The sequence below is a fragment of the Halyomorpha halys genome, unplaced genomic scaffold (assembly GCF_000696795.3).
Source record: "Halyomorpha halys isolate HHAL.00 unplaced genomic scaffold, Hhal_1.1 Scaffold527.1, whole genome shotgun sequence".
NCBI lineage: Eukaryota > Metazoa > Arthropoda > Insecta > Hemiptera > Pentatomidae > Halyomorpha > Halyomorpha halys.
The window spans coordinates 468,785-482,782 of record NW_027107993.1 but is presented as its reverse complement, the minus strand read 5'-3'; the positions used below and the strand labels follow the sequence as shown (position 1 = coordinate 482,782).

Below are 13,998 nucleotides of genomic sequence, written 5' to 3'. Positions count from 1 at the left end.
CATATTCATGTACTAATATACCTCATTTGGTCAATTACATCGATTTCTTTTTGTAATATTGTCATGTATATACATAACTTAAAATTTACTACATAACATTGTTCAAATCATTGTTTTAAATAATGTTATATAGTAAATTTTAAATTATGTGTATTGATGACAATATTAAAAAAATAATTGATATATTTAACAAAATGAGGTATATAATAGTACATTAATGTGGAGTAAACCCGAAACATGGTACATAAAATATAGAATAGTGATATATTCAAAATGGAAGTGTTTTTCACCTCATCATATTAACAAGTTTATAACATACAATAAAAATATAACTTGGTTATTTCGAAGATGTTTTTCATAAAAACCAGCATATCCTCAAAAATGGATCAGACAAATGGGTAAAGTACTGGTACAATACGTTTATTCAGTAAATTTAGTTCTAAAAGGCACAAATATCTAATATACAAAACATTAGAATAGAATAAATTTTTATGTTAATATTTGAATAAATGTAAATTTGAAATATTTATTATGATGAGTTAATAGTGGTTATATATAAATGAGAATATGGTTGGAGGAGCAGCCAGTGGAGAACATAAATGAGTAAAAACTTATTCATTAACCTATCATATTAACAAATAAATACAAACGAGCAAAGAAAATCCGTAATAAATAATACAATATAGAAAAAAAAGTCTGAAAAGAACACAGAAATACCATAATAATGTGCAATGACAACAAAAGTGAAAAAGATTTTAAGTAACAAGAGTAAAAAAAAATTTAATGCTACTATAGAATAGTAAAATTTCGTGATATGATTTTCATTTACTAATACAAAAAAAATTTTTTTTTGTTTTTTTTTTTAGTAGGCATGAAAACCAAAAATTTTCACTTATTTGTCTTTCGGAGGTCCATATCCTTCAATCTACCTACAACACTAAAAGAACTTAATAGCACATAATTTAAAGTAGAGTAAATTCTCTAAAATATGAGCCCTAATAACTTTAGCAGTGAATATTATATTTAACATAGGAAAAATATTAATTTATAAAGGCATTTCTAGGTGTTTATATTTTTTTCTGATAAAAATTTTAGAACAAAGGTTGAATTATAGGTTATGTAGTATAATTTCTATGAATTGTTATCATCTACAATCTATTTTGCTCATATTTACGTTTCTTTTCATTTAGCCTGTCCTTATTTTCTTCCTTTTTATAACGAAAATCTAAAATAATAGCCAACAAAAGTCAAAAGAACATACAAGCGTGAGGATACCGATGTTTGTTGCTTTCTAGGTTTATCAAACATTTGTACAAGTCTTAGATTTGCGGCAAGTGTCAAATGTGTAGATCCATTATTAGGGGTGTGCCATAACCTTACCACCCTACTAAGCAAAACAGTGATTAATTAATCTTGCCCCTCGATTCGCGGTTTACGTCAAGATAGATTATTAAATATTTTTTCAAGATGTGTTAAATGTAAAATGTTTTATCACGTGAAATGTTATAAGTAAAGGATTGTGAGCAGCCCAATTTCAAGTCATGTTAAAGGTTAACTGCAGTTCCTAGCGGATTTTCTGAGCAACATGTTTTATAACCATTCCTTCCAAAACTTCATGTTATTGTTTACTTCTAAGTTTTGATTAAAGTAATTTATTACTTAAGAAAAGACTCCTAATATATATCGTTTTAACATGGTAAAAGAAGCAAATATTTCTCTTATTAACATGAGTTTTTCCATTTAACATGTTAAACTAAAGATAATGAATACCCCCCTCTATGTTTTGAAGGTACCGACTCTCAGTACTTCATTTATACCATTAGTGCAAAGTTTACATTGTAAAAACAGTTGATCAAATATTTGACGACTATATCGTTAGCAGTTAATGATACTGAGCCATAGTTATAATTATAATATTGTATCGATATTATATCCAAAGAGATACTGTGGATAGCTGTTAGGCCAAAAAATAAGATGACACAGCTCTAGTAACTATTATTAGTTCAGTAAAATTGCAAGTTAATCTAGAAATAGTTGTGAGCTAATCTCTTTGAATGATTTCTAATGTAAAGCTGTAAAATCAAAAGGGCACTTGTTCATTATAATATCGTTATAATTAAATCAAATTATTTAAAATAAATATCGGGCAATAAAAACGAATATGAAATGTTCTTTGACCTACTTATCCCGAGCCACATTATGTTTTTATAATTTTATGTAGATATAATATAGCTTAATAGAATCAGTAAGACTTTTTCCTTAGTCCTCGGAAAGAGACGAATCGATTGGTGTACTATAACAATGAAAAAACAGAACATGCTTTCTGAGCTACAAACAAAAACCCTTTTTTTCTACTCGGGAACTTGGGGATTTCATTATCTTTAAACCTTCCCTTGGTGAAAGGAGACATTTTAAAAAGTTTATTACGGACAAAGTTTCGACCATTCCTTTAAATATATAAATATAGAGAGAAATAAGAAATAATAATAATAAAAATACATATAAAATTCGTATATGAATGAATGTACAAGGTTTCTTGGCCCGAGATCGGAAGCAGATATTGACAAACGTCCGGTATTGCTTTGGAAATGAACGGACGATTTTCTGATAATTTAGATTGCCTTAAATATTATTACAATACAATTCTAAAGTTTTCCCGGTCATAGTTTACCTCAGCTCCCCCAAAAAAGGCGGGAACAATTGGATTTTTTCCCTCTAGAGGGAATGGACGTAAGAACGTATTACTAAAGGAGCAAGAAAAAGTTCCTATTTGAAAACAATTAAAAAGGAACTTTTGGAAAAAAATTAATTAACTAATTAAGTTGACCTAATAAATACAGGAGAATTTTCGGACTTATATCCAAAGAGCAGATTACGTGTTAAATGTCAAACCTCAGAATTATACCTATGGGAAAATTAGGACATTATTAGACATAGAAATATGGGATCATTAGACGTAATTTGTCAATTAAGAAATATTATATCCCCCTCAAATAATTGTAGTGACATCCTATATTTGCATATACAGTATATGTTAATGTTTATATAAGTTCTTTTTTTGTAAAATTAAAACATTAAAATGTACATTACCTATTAAGTTAATATAAAATAAATGCTTCATTTGTAGAGTTTCTGTTTATAGATTCCAATGATTGCTTTAAATAAATAATAGCTAATATTTTTATTTTGTAATATCTGTAATATTGCTATTTTTTAAAATGTATTCTAATATTAAATATCTAATACTAGTGATTGTCTGACAGTAGAGTTTCATATGGGATAAAGTACAAGATTCCGAGACTAATATCGGTCGTAAACATCTAAAGTATTAAATGTCGATATTTATAAGTTAAACTTCAACTAAAGCGAGAAAGAAGAAAGCATGAAGGGGAATAAATTTTCACCTTTAAAAGGCAGTTAATATTATAAACTAACCTATATTGTTATTGACGTACAGTCTGGCCAAGAAGTAATAGTTCCCGCCTTTTTTTGGGGGGGAGCTGAGGTAAACTATTACCGTTTTCCCTGTATAGAAAAAACCTGTGTCGAATTGGAAATAAATCTTTTTAAAAATACAAATTGTTTTGTTATTGAAGAAGTTGGAACAGTTAGCTGCATACTTAATTAATATGCAGCTGTTGGAACAATTACTATTAAAACTTTTTATTTAAAAGCATGGATATATATTATTATTTATTTATTTATAATTGCGAATAACCGAGTTGAGAATACACTGGTCCCATGGTTGGAATGTGTTGATTAGAAATGATTAAGAGATTATGAAGGTCTTCATTTAGAGCTATCCTTCTTATTTTTAATTCTTCAAAATGCCGTAGGACCATATAGTAGAAGAGTCGGGAAGAAAAAAAGGCAGTTATTTCACCCCAATGTTTGATTACTTTAATGAAAACTATGTATACTTACTAGTCAAAATTTGAGTCTGCCAAGTATAGGTAGGGGGAATAAAAAATGGTGGCTGTTTCAAAACCTTAAAAAAATATTAATTTTTCATTCCGAGCTCTATATACATAAAAAATATATATATATAAAAATACCAACACTAGAAAATCTAAAAGAACATAATTTAAAGAAGAGTAAATTTGCTGTAGTATTAGCCCTAATAGAAATATTTACGTCCAATAGTTTTCGAGATATGGTTTTTTAAAAAGTAACATTTCATAAAGAATGCACTGAAAAATCAGTAGTTTGTGAATTTATTTTGATAAATCTATATCTCAGGTACTAAGTGACGTATAGATGTCTATTAGCACTCAAATTAAAGCTAATTTAATGTACTATAAATTAGTTTATTACACTTATCTTTGTAGGAATAGTAGTTTTCATGATATTTGCTAAAATAATTTTATTTATAGTTGTTCCGACAATAAGTTTGACTTATGAAAAACTTTATTTCAGAAATCATAAGACGTACAGATGTCTGCTAGCACTCAAATTGGAGCTAGTTAAATTGACTATAAAATAGTTTATAACGTTTATCTTTGTAGGAGTAATATTTTTTATGATGTAATATGATAGCGAGATGTAGTGATTTTGTATCGATTATCGATAGTAACAGTGAGAAGGTTTTTCCATGATACGGTCGAGTCTGTGTGTTAAGTGTCTTGTGATTGTTATTGTTAGATAATATAAAGAGTTCATAATTATGTCAATAATTATAAAATAAGAAATGTTTCTAAGTCAGTACTTTTTTATTTATCTAAGTTTTACAACATGAGACTAGGTAAATTGGATTAAGAGAACTTCTTTCGAAAAGTCGAATTCGATATTTTGCACGATCGCATCACTTTCTTACATTAGGGGTATTCATGATCTTAAATATCATGTTAAATGAAGAAATATTTTCTTCTTTTATCATGTTAAAACGATATAACATGATTGAGAGTCTGTTACTAGGTCTGCTAAATGGAAAATGATGTCACGCAACAGACCAGCTAAACTCGTCACCGTTTTGTTTGTTGTCGTGTTTGGTTTTGTAAACTCGTAGTTTGTGTTAATATTGTTTTGGGTATTTTTTAAACAAGACACTCAGTAGCTAAACTTTATATAACTACCACATTTCATTCACTTTAGACATGTAATAAACTGCTTTTATCAAAACTTAAAGGTTTTTATAGGCGTTGATGACTGTTAGGTTTTACCCCCTTTAGTCCTTGTAAACAACAACTTAGAACTAAACAATAACAAGAAGTTTTGGAAGGATAGGTTACTAAAAAAGTTGCTCAGAAAATCCGCTAGGAGCTCTGATGCACTTAACATTTAATATAAATAGGGATGCTCACAATCCTATATTTAAAACATTTAACATAGTAAATTATTTATATTTAACACAACATTATGAATACACTTACCTATATATGTATTCCATATATAGGTAAGTGATCGTAATAGAAAAAGTTTAGAATTTTTCGGGCTTCCGGGAATTCAGAGTATAAAATAAGAAAACAGATAAGTATTACAGGTAACCTTAAAATACCATAGGTAGTAAAAGGTAATACTCAACATGATTTATTCTTTTTCCATAATAAAGCATTCACTAATTTATTGTTTTTTCTGTTTTAGAGGGATCAGAAAAAAAAAATTATTCTTATTTGAGGAGGCCCCTCACCCCCAGATTTTTTCTAGTAGGACCACATAGAATGGACAATTCACAAAACGAGATAAATATTGCACTGTAACCTTAAAGTATGACTGGTAGAAAAAGGTAATACTCAATTATTCTTATTTGGTCATCATATTACTCAGATTATATTACTCGTATAGTTTACATAAATCAAGTTGAGTATTACCTTTTTCTACTTGTGGTACTTTAAGGTTTCGGTGGGATACTTATCTCGTTATTGTGAACGGACATATTCACAATAACGAGATAAGTATTCTATCGCAACCTTAAAGTACCACAGGTAGAAAAAGGTAATACTTAACTTGTATTATCTATTTATGTAAACCATACGTAAAGCAACCATTAATTTATTGTTTTTGTTTAAAAAAAAATATTATTCTTATCATCTTCTTTAAAATGTTAAAATGGTTATCAAACGTTTTACGATGTTTAAAACCCTTTATTTTGTTTTATTTTTAGAGTTGTTAGACGTAAAAGCAGAAGTAACAAAAAATCAATTACCTATCTTTTCCACCACATATATTTTTTTCCTACGCTTTGTGTTAAGAAAAACATGAATAGGAACCGAATTGTGGATTAATGAGTTCCTACAGTTAAACGCTGCTTTAATTTCATTTTATTACCGTTACACCATTAAAAGAATATTAAAACAGTTTTATGATCATAAGAAATCATTTACTCCTGATTAGTAATAAAAATAAATATTTATATTCGATATAATATTTAAGGGAATTAGCGACAATGGCACGCGTTTGAAAGTAAATTATTCTAATTCAAGCCATTTGGTTTCATATTATATACATAAATAATTGACATTATAATTTCAAATTATGTAGAAGATGGTCAGGGTTGCGGTCAAAAGAAAACAAAAATAGTTAAATAGAATTTATTTGCCGACGTTTCGCGCCAGTTTGTAGGTCTTCATCAGGGTTGTTTCAGTTAACTAGTTTCGAATTGTCATGACGCAGTCATGTTAGCTTACTTGCTCGTAGTTGGAATTTTGATTGTATTAGTATTGTTTTGGATCTTTTAACCAATATAGCAATGAATGACAATAATAATGTAATGTAGTAGCCAATTAACTCATTTTGATTCTCTTCCTAACAAATTAAAAGATCAACAAACTATTCAGTGGACAAACAATCACAAAACTTCCACTTTGCTCTCACTTTAGGCATGTTGTAATAAATTACTTTAATCAAAACTTATAATTAAACAATAATACGAAGTTTTGGAAAGAAAGGTTATAAAACAAGTTGCTCAGAAAATGCCCTAGGAGCTCTTATGCATTTAACATGACTTTAAATATGGCTGCTCACAATCTCATACTTATTTTACATTTAACACATCATGAATACCCCTAATATTTATTAGTCAGAGATTGCACTGTGTACTTGTAGGATTTGTTCTAAAAAAACTGTTTTTCTCATTATTGGGCATGACTATACTAACAACAAAGTTGTGAAACGTCGCCAAACCAAACAAAGTTGTATCATTGACTGATCCTCAAGACCTACCAAAAGTACACATATATAATATCTCAGGTACTAAGTGACGTATAGATGTCTATTAGCACTCAAATTAAAGCTAATTTAATGTACTATAAAGTTCATAACTTTCATAACGTTTATCTTCATAGGAGTAGAAGTTCACGGTTATCTGTAAAATATAAGTTTTTTTTTTTTAATATTTATTTATTGCTATTTACAACTGTACATTATAATACATTTAGTAAATCTGATCTAAGTTAAATTGGAGTGTTACAGGCGTGTATAGAAACTACCCATTGGTAGCACTCTAATGACTTTTTACATTAGTTGGTATCGTGGCCATCTTCTTTTCAGGCGCCTCGGAGGATTGTCAGGAATGGAAGAGGATGGAAGATTAGAAACTAGGGGGTTTGAGTGGTTAGGGAATTTATAATGGAAGGAGTGATATCGGTTCGGGCTAGATCGGTTACATAGGGAACATTAAGGTGTTTATTTTCATAAATCAAACATTTTTTCCGTCCAACTAGAAATCATCATCCTACTCCTACGAAAATAAACGTAATAAAATACATTATAGAACCAGGCAACGTGAGCTTACGTTAATTAACTAAAACAGTTCTAGTATCGATTATCACTTAGTAACTGATACCACCAGTATCGATCAGGCGTTTAGTAAGTCCCGGCGTTATCTTTTTTTTAATTAACTTCATTAAATTTTTAATAGTGAAGCAATGTAGAACCAATCCAAAGTAGATAAAAACTTTAGTGCAGTTCCAGTAACTGACAAATAAACAAAAGGAAGAAACTAACTTTGGTATCTATACACTTGTTTTGTTTTTAAAATTTTTTTTTGGCAATTAAATTCGATTTAATCAATTTTCATTATAAAAAAAAAGGAAAATAAAAATAAAGTTAGGCGAAATAATAGGACACTTTAATATCAGCAATTTAGGTTGTAGTATATAAAAATTCATACAAATAGTACAACATAACCTAAAAATTCAACTTTCGTTCTAGAATTTTTATCTAAAACTTCTTAATTTAATTATCTAGACACATAATGTCCTCGTGAAAATACATTCGTGCTTTACTAATTTAAAAATAGACTGCTAAAATTAATTAATAAAATTTCAACCAAAGTATTTACTCCTAAATCGATAGAAATTTTTAAATCTACAATTTTAAACAAGAGTTAATTAGTGAATCCAAAGTTTGGGGAAATTCTGTAATAATTCAAAACTCGGTGAACTCTAACAATCATCTGTTGGCCGTTCTAAAGCAATGCAAACTGAACCCAAACCTGTGGATGCAGCACAGGCGCAAAAGCGGCGCCCTTTGATTTGGGCCCAAAAACCGACACCCAACTGGTCCGTAGCAAATTCATGCCAAATAACTAATCATAAGCTTGAGTATGTGTGAATTTGCAATTGTTCAGCAAATTTGTAGAGGCACCTTTAGTTTGAGAAAATCTTGTGTACCGTTCCAGTAACTGACAGAAATAAAGGACAGAGTTTAAATGATGAGAAGATAATATATGGAAGGAGATGGTTGGGGTGTGCGGTCAGAATATAACACAAATAAGTTGAAATAACTTATTTAATAGTCAACGTTTCGGCTAGATTTTCTAGTCTTCATCAGGGTTAAGAACAAAGAACGAGATAACAACCAATGAATACAAAAAATAAATAATAATAAAATGATGTCTCGTTCTTGGACCATCTCGATTCTCCTACTCCAATCCATATCCCGTCTCTCTTACACTCTCCTCCCAGGAAATGCACGGTCTTCCTCTTGGTCTTATTCCCTCCACGCGAGTCTCATATGTCTTCCTAGCAGTGTTTTCCCGGTCCATCCTAAGGAGGTGTCCGAGCACCTTAGCTTGGGATCCTCTAGGATGCTCTCAGCCGGTTTAACTCCGAGGCTAGTCGGACTCCGTACTCTATCTCGTCGTGTCCTTCCTTCCTCCTGGGGAGCCTCAGAGATACATAAACAAAAATGCAAAGAAACTAAATAGTAATTATAAAATATAATTATAAGTTACTTTATAACTATAATCAGTTAGTAATAAAAAAAAAAAAAACGATGTAAAAATAATTAAAAACGATATAATAATTTATATTTACAATTATATTGTTTTAAAATTTTATGGGGTCTAAATGGATAAGAAATGATTGAACAGACGGGATTTAAGGTAGGGAGGGTATTGGAGCGACGGATGTTCCATAGGGATGAGGATTGGATAATGAAGGATCTATCGAAAGCATCGGTTCGATGGGCCCTTGTGTATAAATCTGAAGACTGGGAACGGGTATTGCGTGAACAGAGGATTTGATTTGAAAGAGCTCGGAGATGTATAAAGGGCGGCGGGATTGGATGACATGGAAGATGAAGGATGTCAGGAAATACGACGGTAGGAAGGATAAAGCCACTTCAACTCTGCATAAACACTGGAAACTGAGGCGTCCCTTGGGATCCCGAAGATGAATCGTACACAGCAATTTATCAAACGTTTTAATTTCGCCTCGAGATCCACAGAGACGTCCCCATATACCGTACAGTAATAGTCGAAGTGGGATATAATCCATGAAATATGAATAGTTTCTATGTAATAACTCTCACTATGCTTCAATATTTGTTCTATATTGAAACAATACAGACTGACTGACCTATCAAAGTGTGGTAAAAGATTTTTAGGAGTGAAAAAAAGTTGATATTCATTTTCAGCACTTCGAGAAATCCTTGCAATTTTTCGGAAAATAAAATTTTATGGCCCAAAATATTCTACTTCACATTATTCGTCTGAGATTTCATTTGAAAAATAAAATAGAATTAACTCCAACATTACTCAAGCAATCTACACCAATCTTGGCAAAGGCCAGAGTTGGGGCAATATGAAACTAATAGATAAATTTTCCATCCATACCACTCTATTAATGAATGAACCATTGATAAATAAATATCGTATCCATGGCAATTTTATTTATTAGTTTCAGCTATAGCTACTTTTTGCCCATCTCTGGCAATGGCCTGGGACTCTATGAACTGCACCAAAGGGCACAAACCTCATCTAATTGAACAAGTAAGAAGAAATTTTCATTAGATGAAGTGCAGAGGAGTTTGTAACTAGGTGTTGTAGGCATCTTGTTTCCATGGAAACCCTTCCATTTTTTAATGTTATCAAATATACTATGGATGCTGTTTCCATGGAAACCCTTCCACTTTTATTGTTATCGAGTATACTAGGCATATTTTTAGCAAAGTAGTGAACTATTCTTCCTTTATAAATTATCTGACCTCATAAAATTCTAAATCATGAGCTCTTGATATCATTTGATTATATCTTAGTTGATATTAGAGAGTAAATAGAACCTAAATTTGAGGAAGACTCGAATTATTTAAATGTGAGTATAAATTAGTGTATGCCAATAGTCATAATAATACATAGAGTAATAAGATTTTATAAATCTCTAAAAACATTATTGATAGAATATCGATGACTATCGATATGTAATGCAACCATCTTTGTTACCTTCAGTTCCTTTGTTAGCTTCAATTCTTTGTTATAGTTAGTTGTAAGATTACAGTGAGTTTTTTGAGTCTGTATTTGAGTATATTTATAATTAAGTTCTAATTGATACATTATATAAAATAACTGTGTATTAGACAGTAAAAGTATTCAAATAAATAGTTTGATTTATAAAAGAAACCTGAAGATTCACAACAAACTTATCAATTATTTCATTATCATTATTTTATTTATATATATGGTATTACACTTAAAGACCCGGCAATGCTTCGGTATTACTAGATTTAGAGATGTAGATAGATTAATTGAATACAATTGAATTAATTTTTTGATTTGAGTTTTGATTTAAATTAATATATTTAGTTATTTACACATTGGATTTATGATTTAATTAATTAATAAATATATTTATTTAGTTTATAGTGGTAAATAAGATTATATAATAAAAATAGAAATAACTTCAACACGAATCGACCGATCTAAACCAAACTAGTATAGTACAAGATTCCAAGAGGAGAAAAAACTCAGTTATTTCGCCCCAATTTTTGATTAATTAATTGAAAACTATGTATGGTATAATTACTAGTCGAAACTAATGAGTCTGTATACGTAGGGGGAATAAAAAATGGCGGCTTTTTAAAAACGTTAAAAACAATTAATTTTTCATTCGGAGCTCTATATCTTTAAAACTGTCAACAACAATAGAAAATCTAAAAGAGCATTATTTAAAGGACAGTAAATTTTCTGAAATATGAGTCCTAAAAGAGTTATTTACGTCCAATAGTTCTCGAGATATAGCTTTTTAAAAAGCAAAATGTTTTAAAAATCTACTGAAAGATTAGTAGTTAGTTAATTTATTTTTAGAATTCTATATCTCAGGAACTTTGTGACGTATATATGTCTATTAGCACTCAAATTAAAGCTAAATAATTGTACTATAAATTAGTTTATGATCTTTATCTTCGTAGGAATAGCAATTTTCATGATATCTCCAAAAATAAATTGATTTACAGTAGTTCGAAGAATAAGTTTGATCTATGAAAAACTTTATTTCAGAAACCATTAGACGTACAGGTGTCTGCCATCACTCAAATTAAAGCGAGTTAAATTTACTATAAAATAGTTTATAACGTTTATCTTTGTAAGAATAGTAGTTTTTATGATATTTGACAATATAAATTCACTAGCTGTTAATTTCTAGTTGTTCGTACGAAATGTTGGATTTTTGAAAAAATATATCTCTAGACCCATAAGACGCACATATATCTACCAGCACTCAAAATAAAGGAAATTTAACTAACTATAAAGTAGTTTATGACACTTATCTTCGTAGGGATCGTAGTGTTTATGATATTCACATATGAATATAAATTTGACAAATGAAAATTTGTCCGAACAACTATAAATCAATTTATTTTAGAAAATATCATAGCAACATAGCAAACATTCAGTTTTAACAGTTGCATTAACGTAGGAATTGAATAAAATGGAGAGGAGTTAAGAACAGAGAAGTTATATTATATGAACAATGGCCATATGTAGGGGAAAAAATCCCCCAAGCGAATCAATTTAAAAATTTATAATTTTTAATTTCTTTAAAAAATGATATTTGAGGGTTTCAGACGACGCTAAAGACGAATATGATTTGCTTTTTCCTAAAATAAAAAAAATGTTTGATCTGTTTTACTGAAATCCTCATTATATATTTTTTTAAAATAAAAAAACATTATATAGAATCAGAAAACATCGAATTCCTCTTGTATCCAATCTTTACAATCCAAAATCCTTCGTAAATCTTCAATGCTCCCTTGTCACAGATAAAATCATCCAAAAAACCTTAATGTTTCACATGTAACCGATTTAGCCCGAAAAAGGTATCAATCCTCCCATTTTAAACTCCCTAACCATCAAAACCCTCTAGTTTCTAACCTTGCTTCTTCTATTTCTGACAATCCTCCGAGGCGCCTAAAAAGAAGATGGCAATTAGAGTGCTACCAATGGGTAGTTTCTCTAAATGCCTGTCTCATATTATTATGATCTTACATCAAATTTAGTAAATGTATAATAGTGTACTGTTGTCAATTTTAATAGATATATTAAAAAAAAAAATAGAATCAGTTATATATTTTTCTTATTCTTTAGGAAGAGAAAAATCGATTAGCATATAATAACTATGAAGTAAATGTAAACTCTCTGAGCTACTTGTCCAAAAATGCTTAATTTTGTAATAACTTATGTTTTACTGAAGAAATCGGGATAGTCTATAACCTTCCCGGGAATATCTCGAACATTTAGCAACGCCCCCTGGCTATCGGATGAACAGTGTGGCAGCGTATAAAATACGAAAAACAATCATTGATTTTTATATAGTTAATTTGCCATTTTGTAGTCTATACAATCACAATATATTAAAGCGAACTCATTAATGATAAAGTCTTCTATTTATGTTGCTATTAACGTGTACTGATGAACGCTTCTTTACTAATTGTCAAGAATTAGTAAAGAATTTATCCAGCAGCCATTTTCTGTTAAATTTGCAAAACTCTTGATTTGTTCTGCTTTCCTTTCCTTTTCTTATAGATGTAAATGATAAGTTAAAAAGTTATGGTCCGAAAAATTGGTTTCTTTTAAAAATGGACCAATTTCTTATCAGGTTATGTCGAATTGCTTTTGCATTTACAAAAATCTGTATTACTGCTGCCTTCCGCTCCTTGGAAAGTCCTCAGTTCTGAATTAGTTTTTTTTTATTTTTATTTATTTAATGTGATTTACAACTGTACAAATAATAAATACAATAAGTAAATATGTTGTATGTTTCATATAAACTTGAAAATCTGGGAAGGAACTACCCATTGGTGGTACTTCAAGCATTAATTTAAATTAGAAGGTCCCGTGGCCATCTCCTTTTCAGACGCCTCGGAGGATTATCAGGGATTGTTAAGAATTAATGGGTTAGGATGAGTAAGGAGTTTGGAATGAAAAGAGGCATATTTGTTTTGGGTCAAATCTGCAACGAATGGGATGTTAAGGTGTTTGTGAATGAGTTTATTTGTAACCTAATAAGGAGCATCGAGGATTTTACGTAGGAATATAGGTTAACAGCTCAGGGCTCATGTACTATACTGGCATTCATTAGGGGTATTCATGATCTTTGGTTTAACATGTTAAAGCGTGTTAAATGGAAAAACTCATGTTAAATCGAAAAAAAATTGCCTTCTTTTACCGTGGTAAAACGAAACAACATTTAACATAGCTGAGAGTCTGTTACTTGGTCTGTTAAATGGAGAATGACGTCACACAATAGACCAGTTGAGATCGCCGCCATTTTTGTTGTTGTGACA

The 13,998-nt window shown here is 29.9% G+C and overlaps 1 protein-coding gene across 2 annotated transcripts in view; it reads left to right on the top strand.

Moving 5' to 3' along the window:
* The first annotated feature begins 4,620 nt into the window (after positions 1-4,620).
* LOC106683916 (uncharacterized) overlaps positions 4,621-13,998 on the top strand; it is a 42,621-nt gene continuing 33,243 nt past the window's right edge. The window contains exon 1 of one of the 2 annotated variants that reach the window (XM_014425677.3): positions 4,621-5,722. In XM_014425677.3, the coding sequence (XP_014281163.1) occupies positions 5,706-5,722 (17 nt within the window). In that variant the 5' untranslated portion in view covers positions 4,621-5,705. Of the gene's footprint in view, positions 5,723-10,381; positions 10,533-13,998 lie in introns of those variants that run through there. The other variant, XM_014425678.2, reaches the window with a different exon arrangement.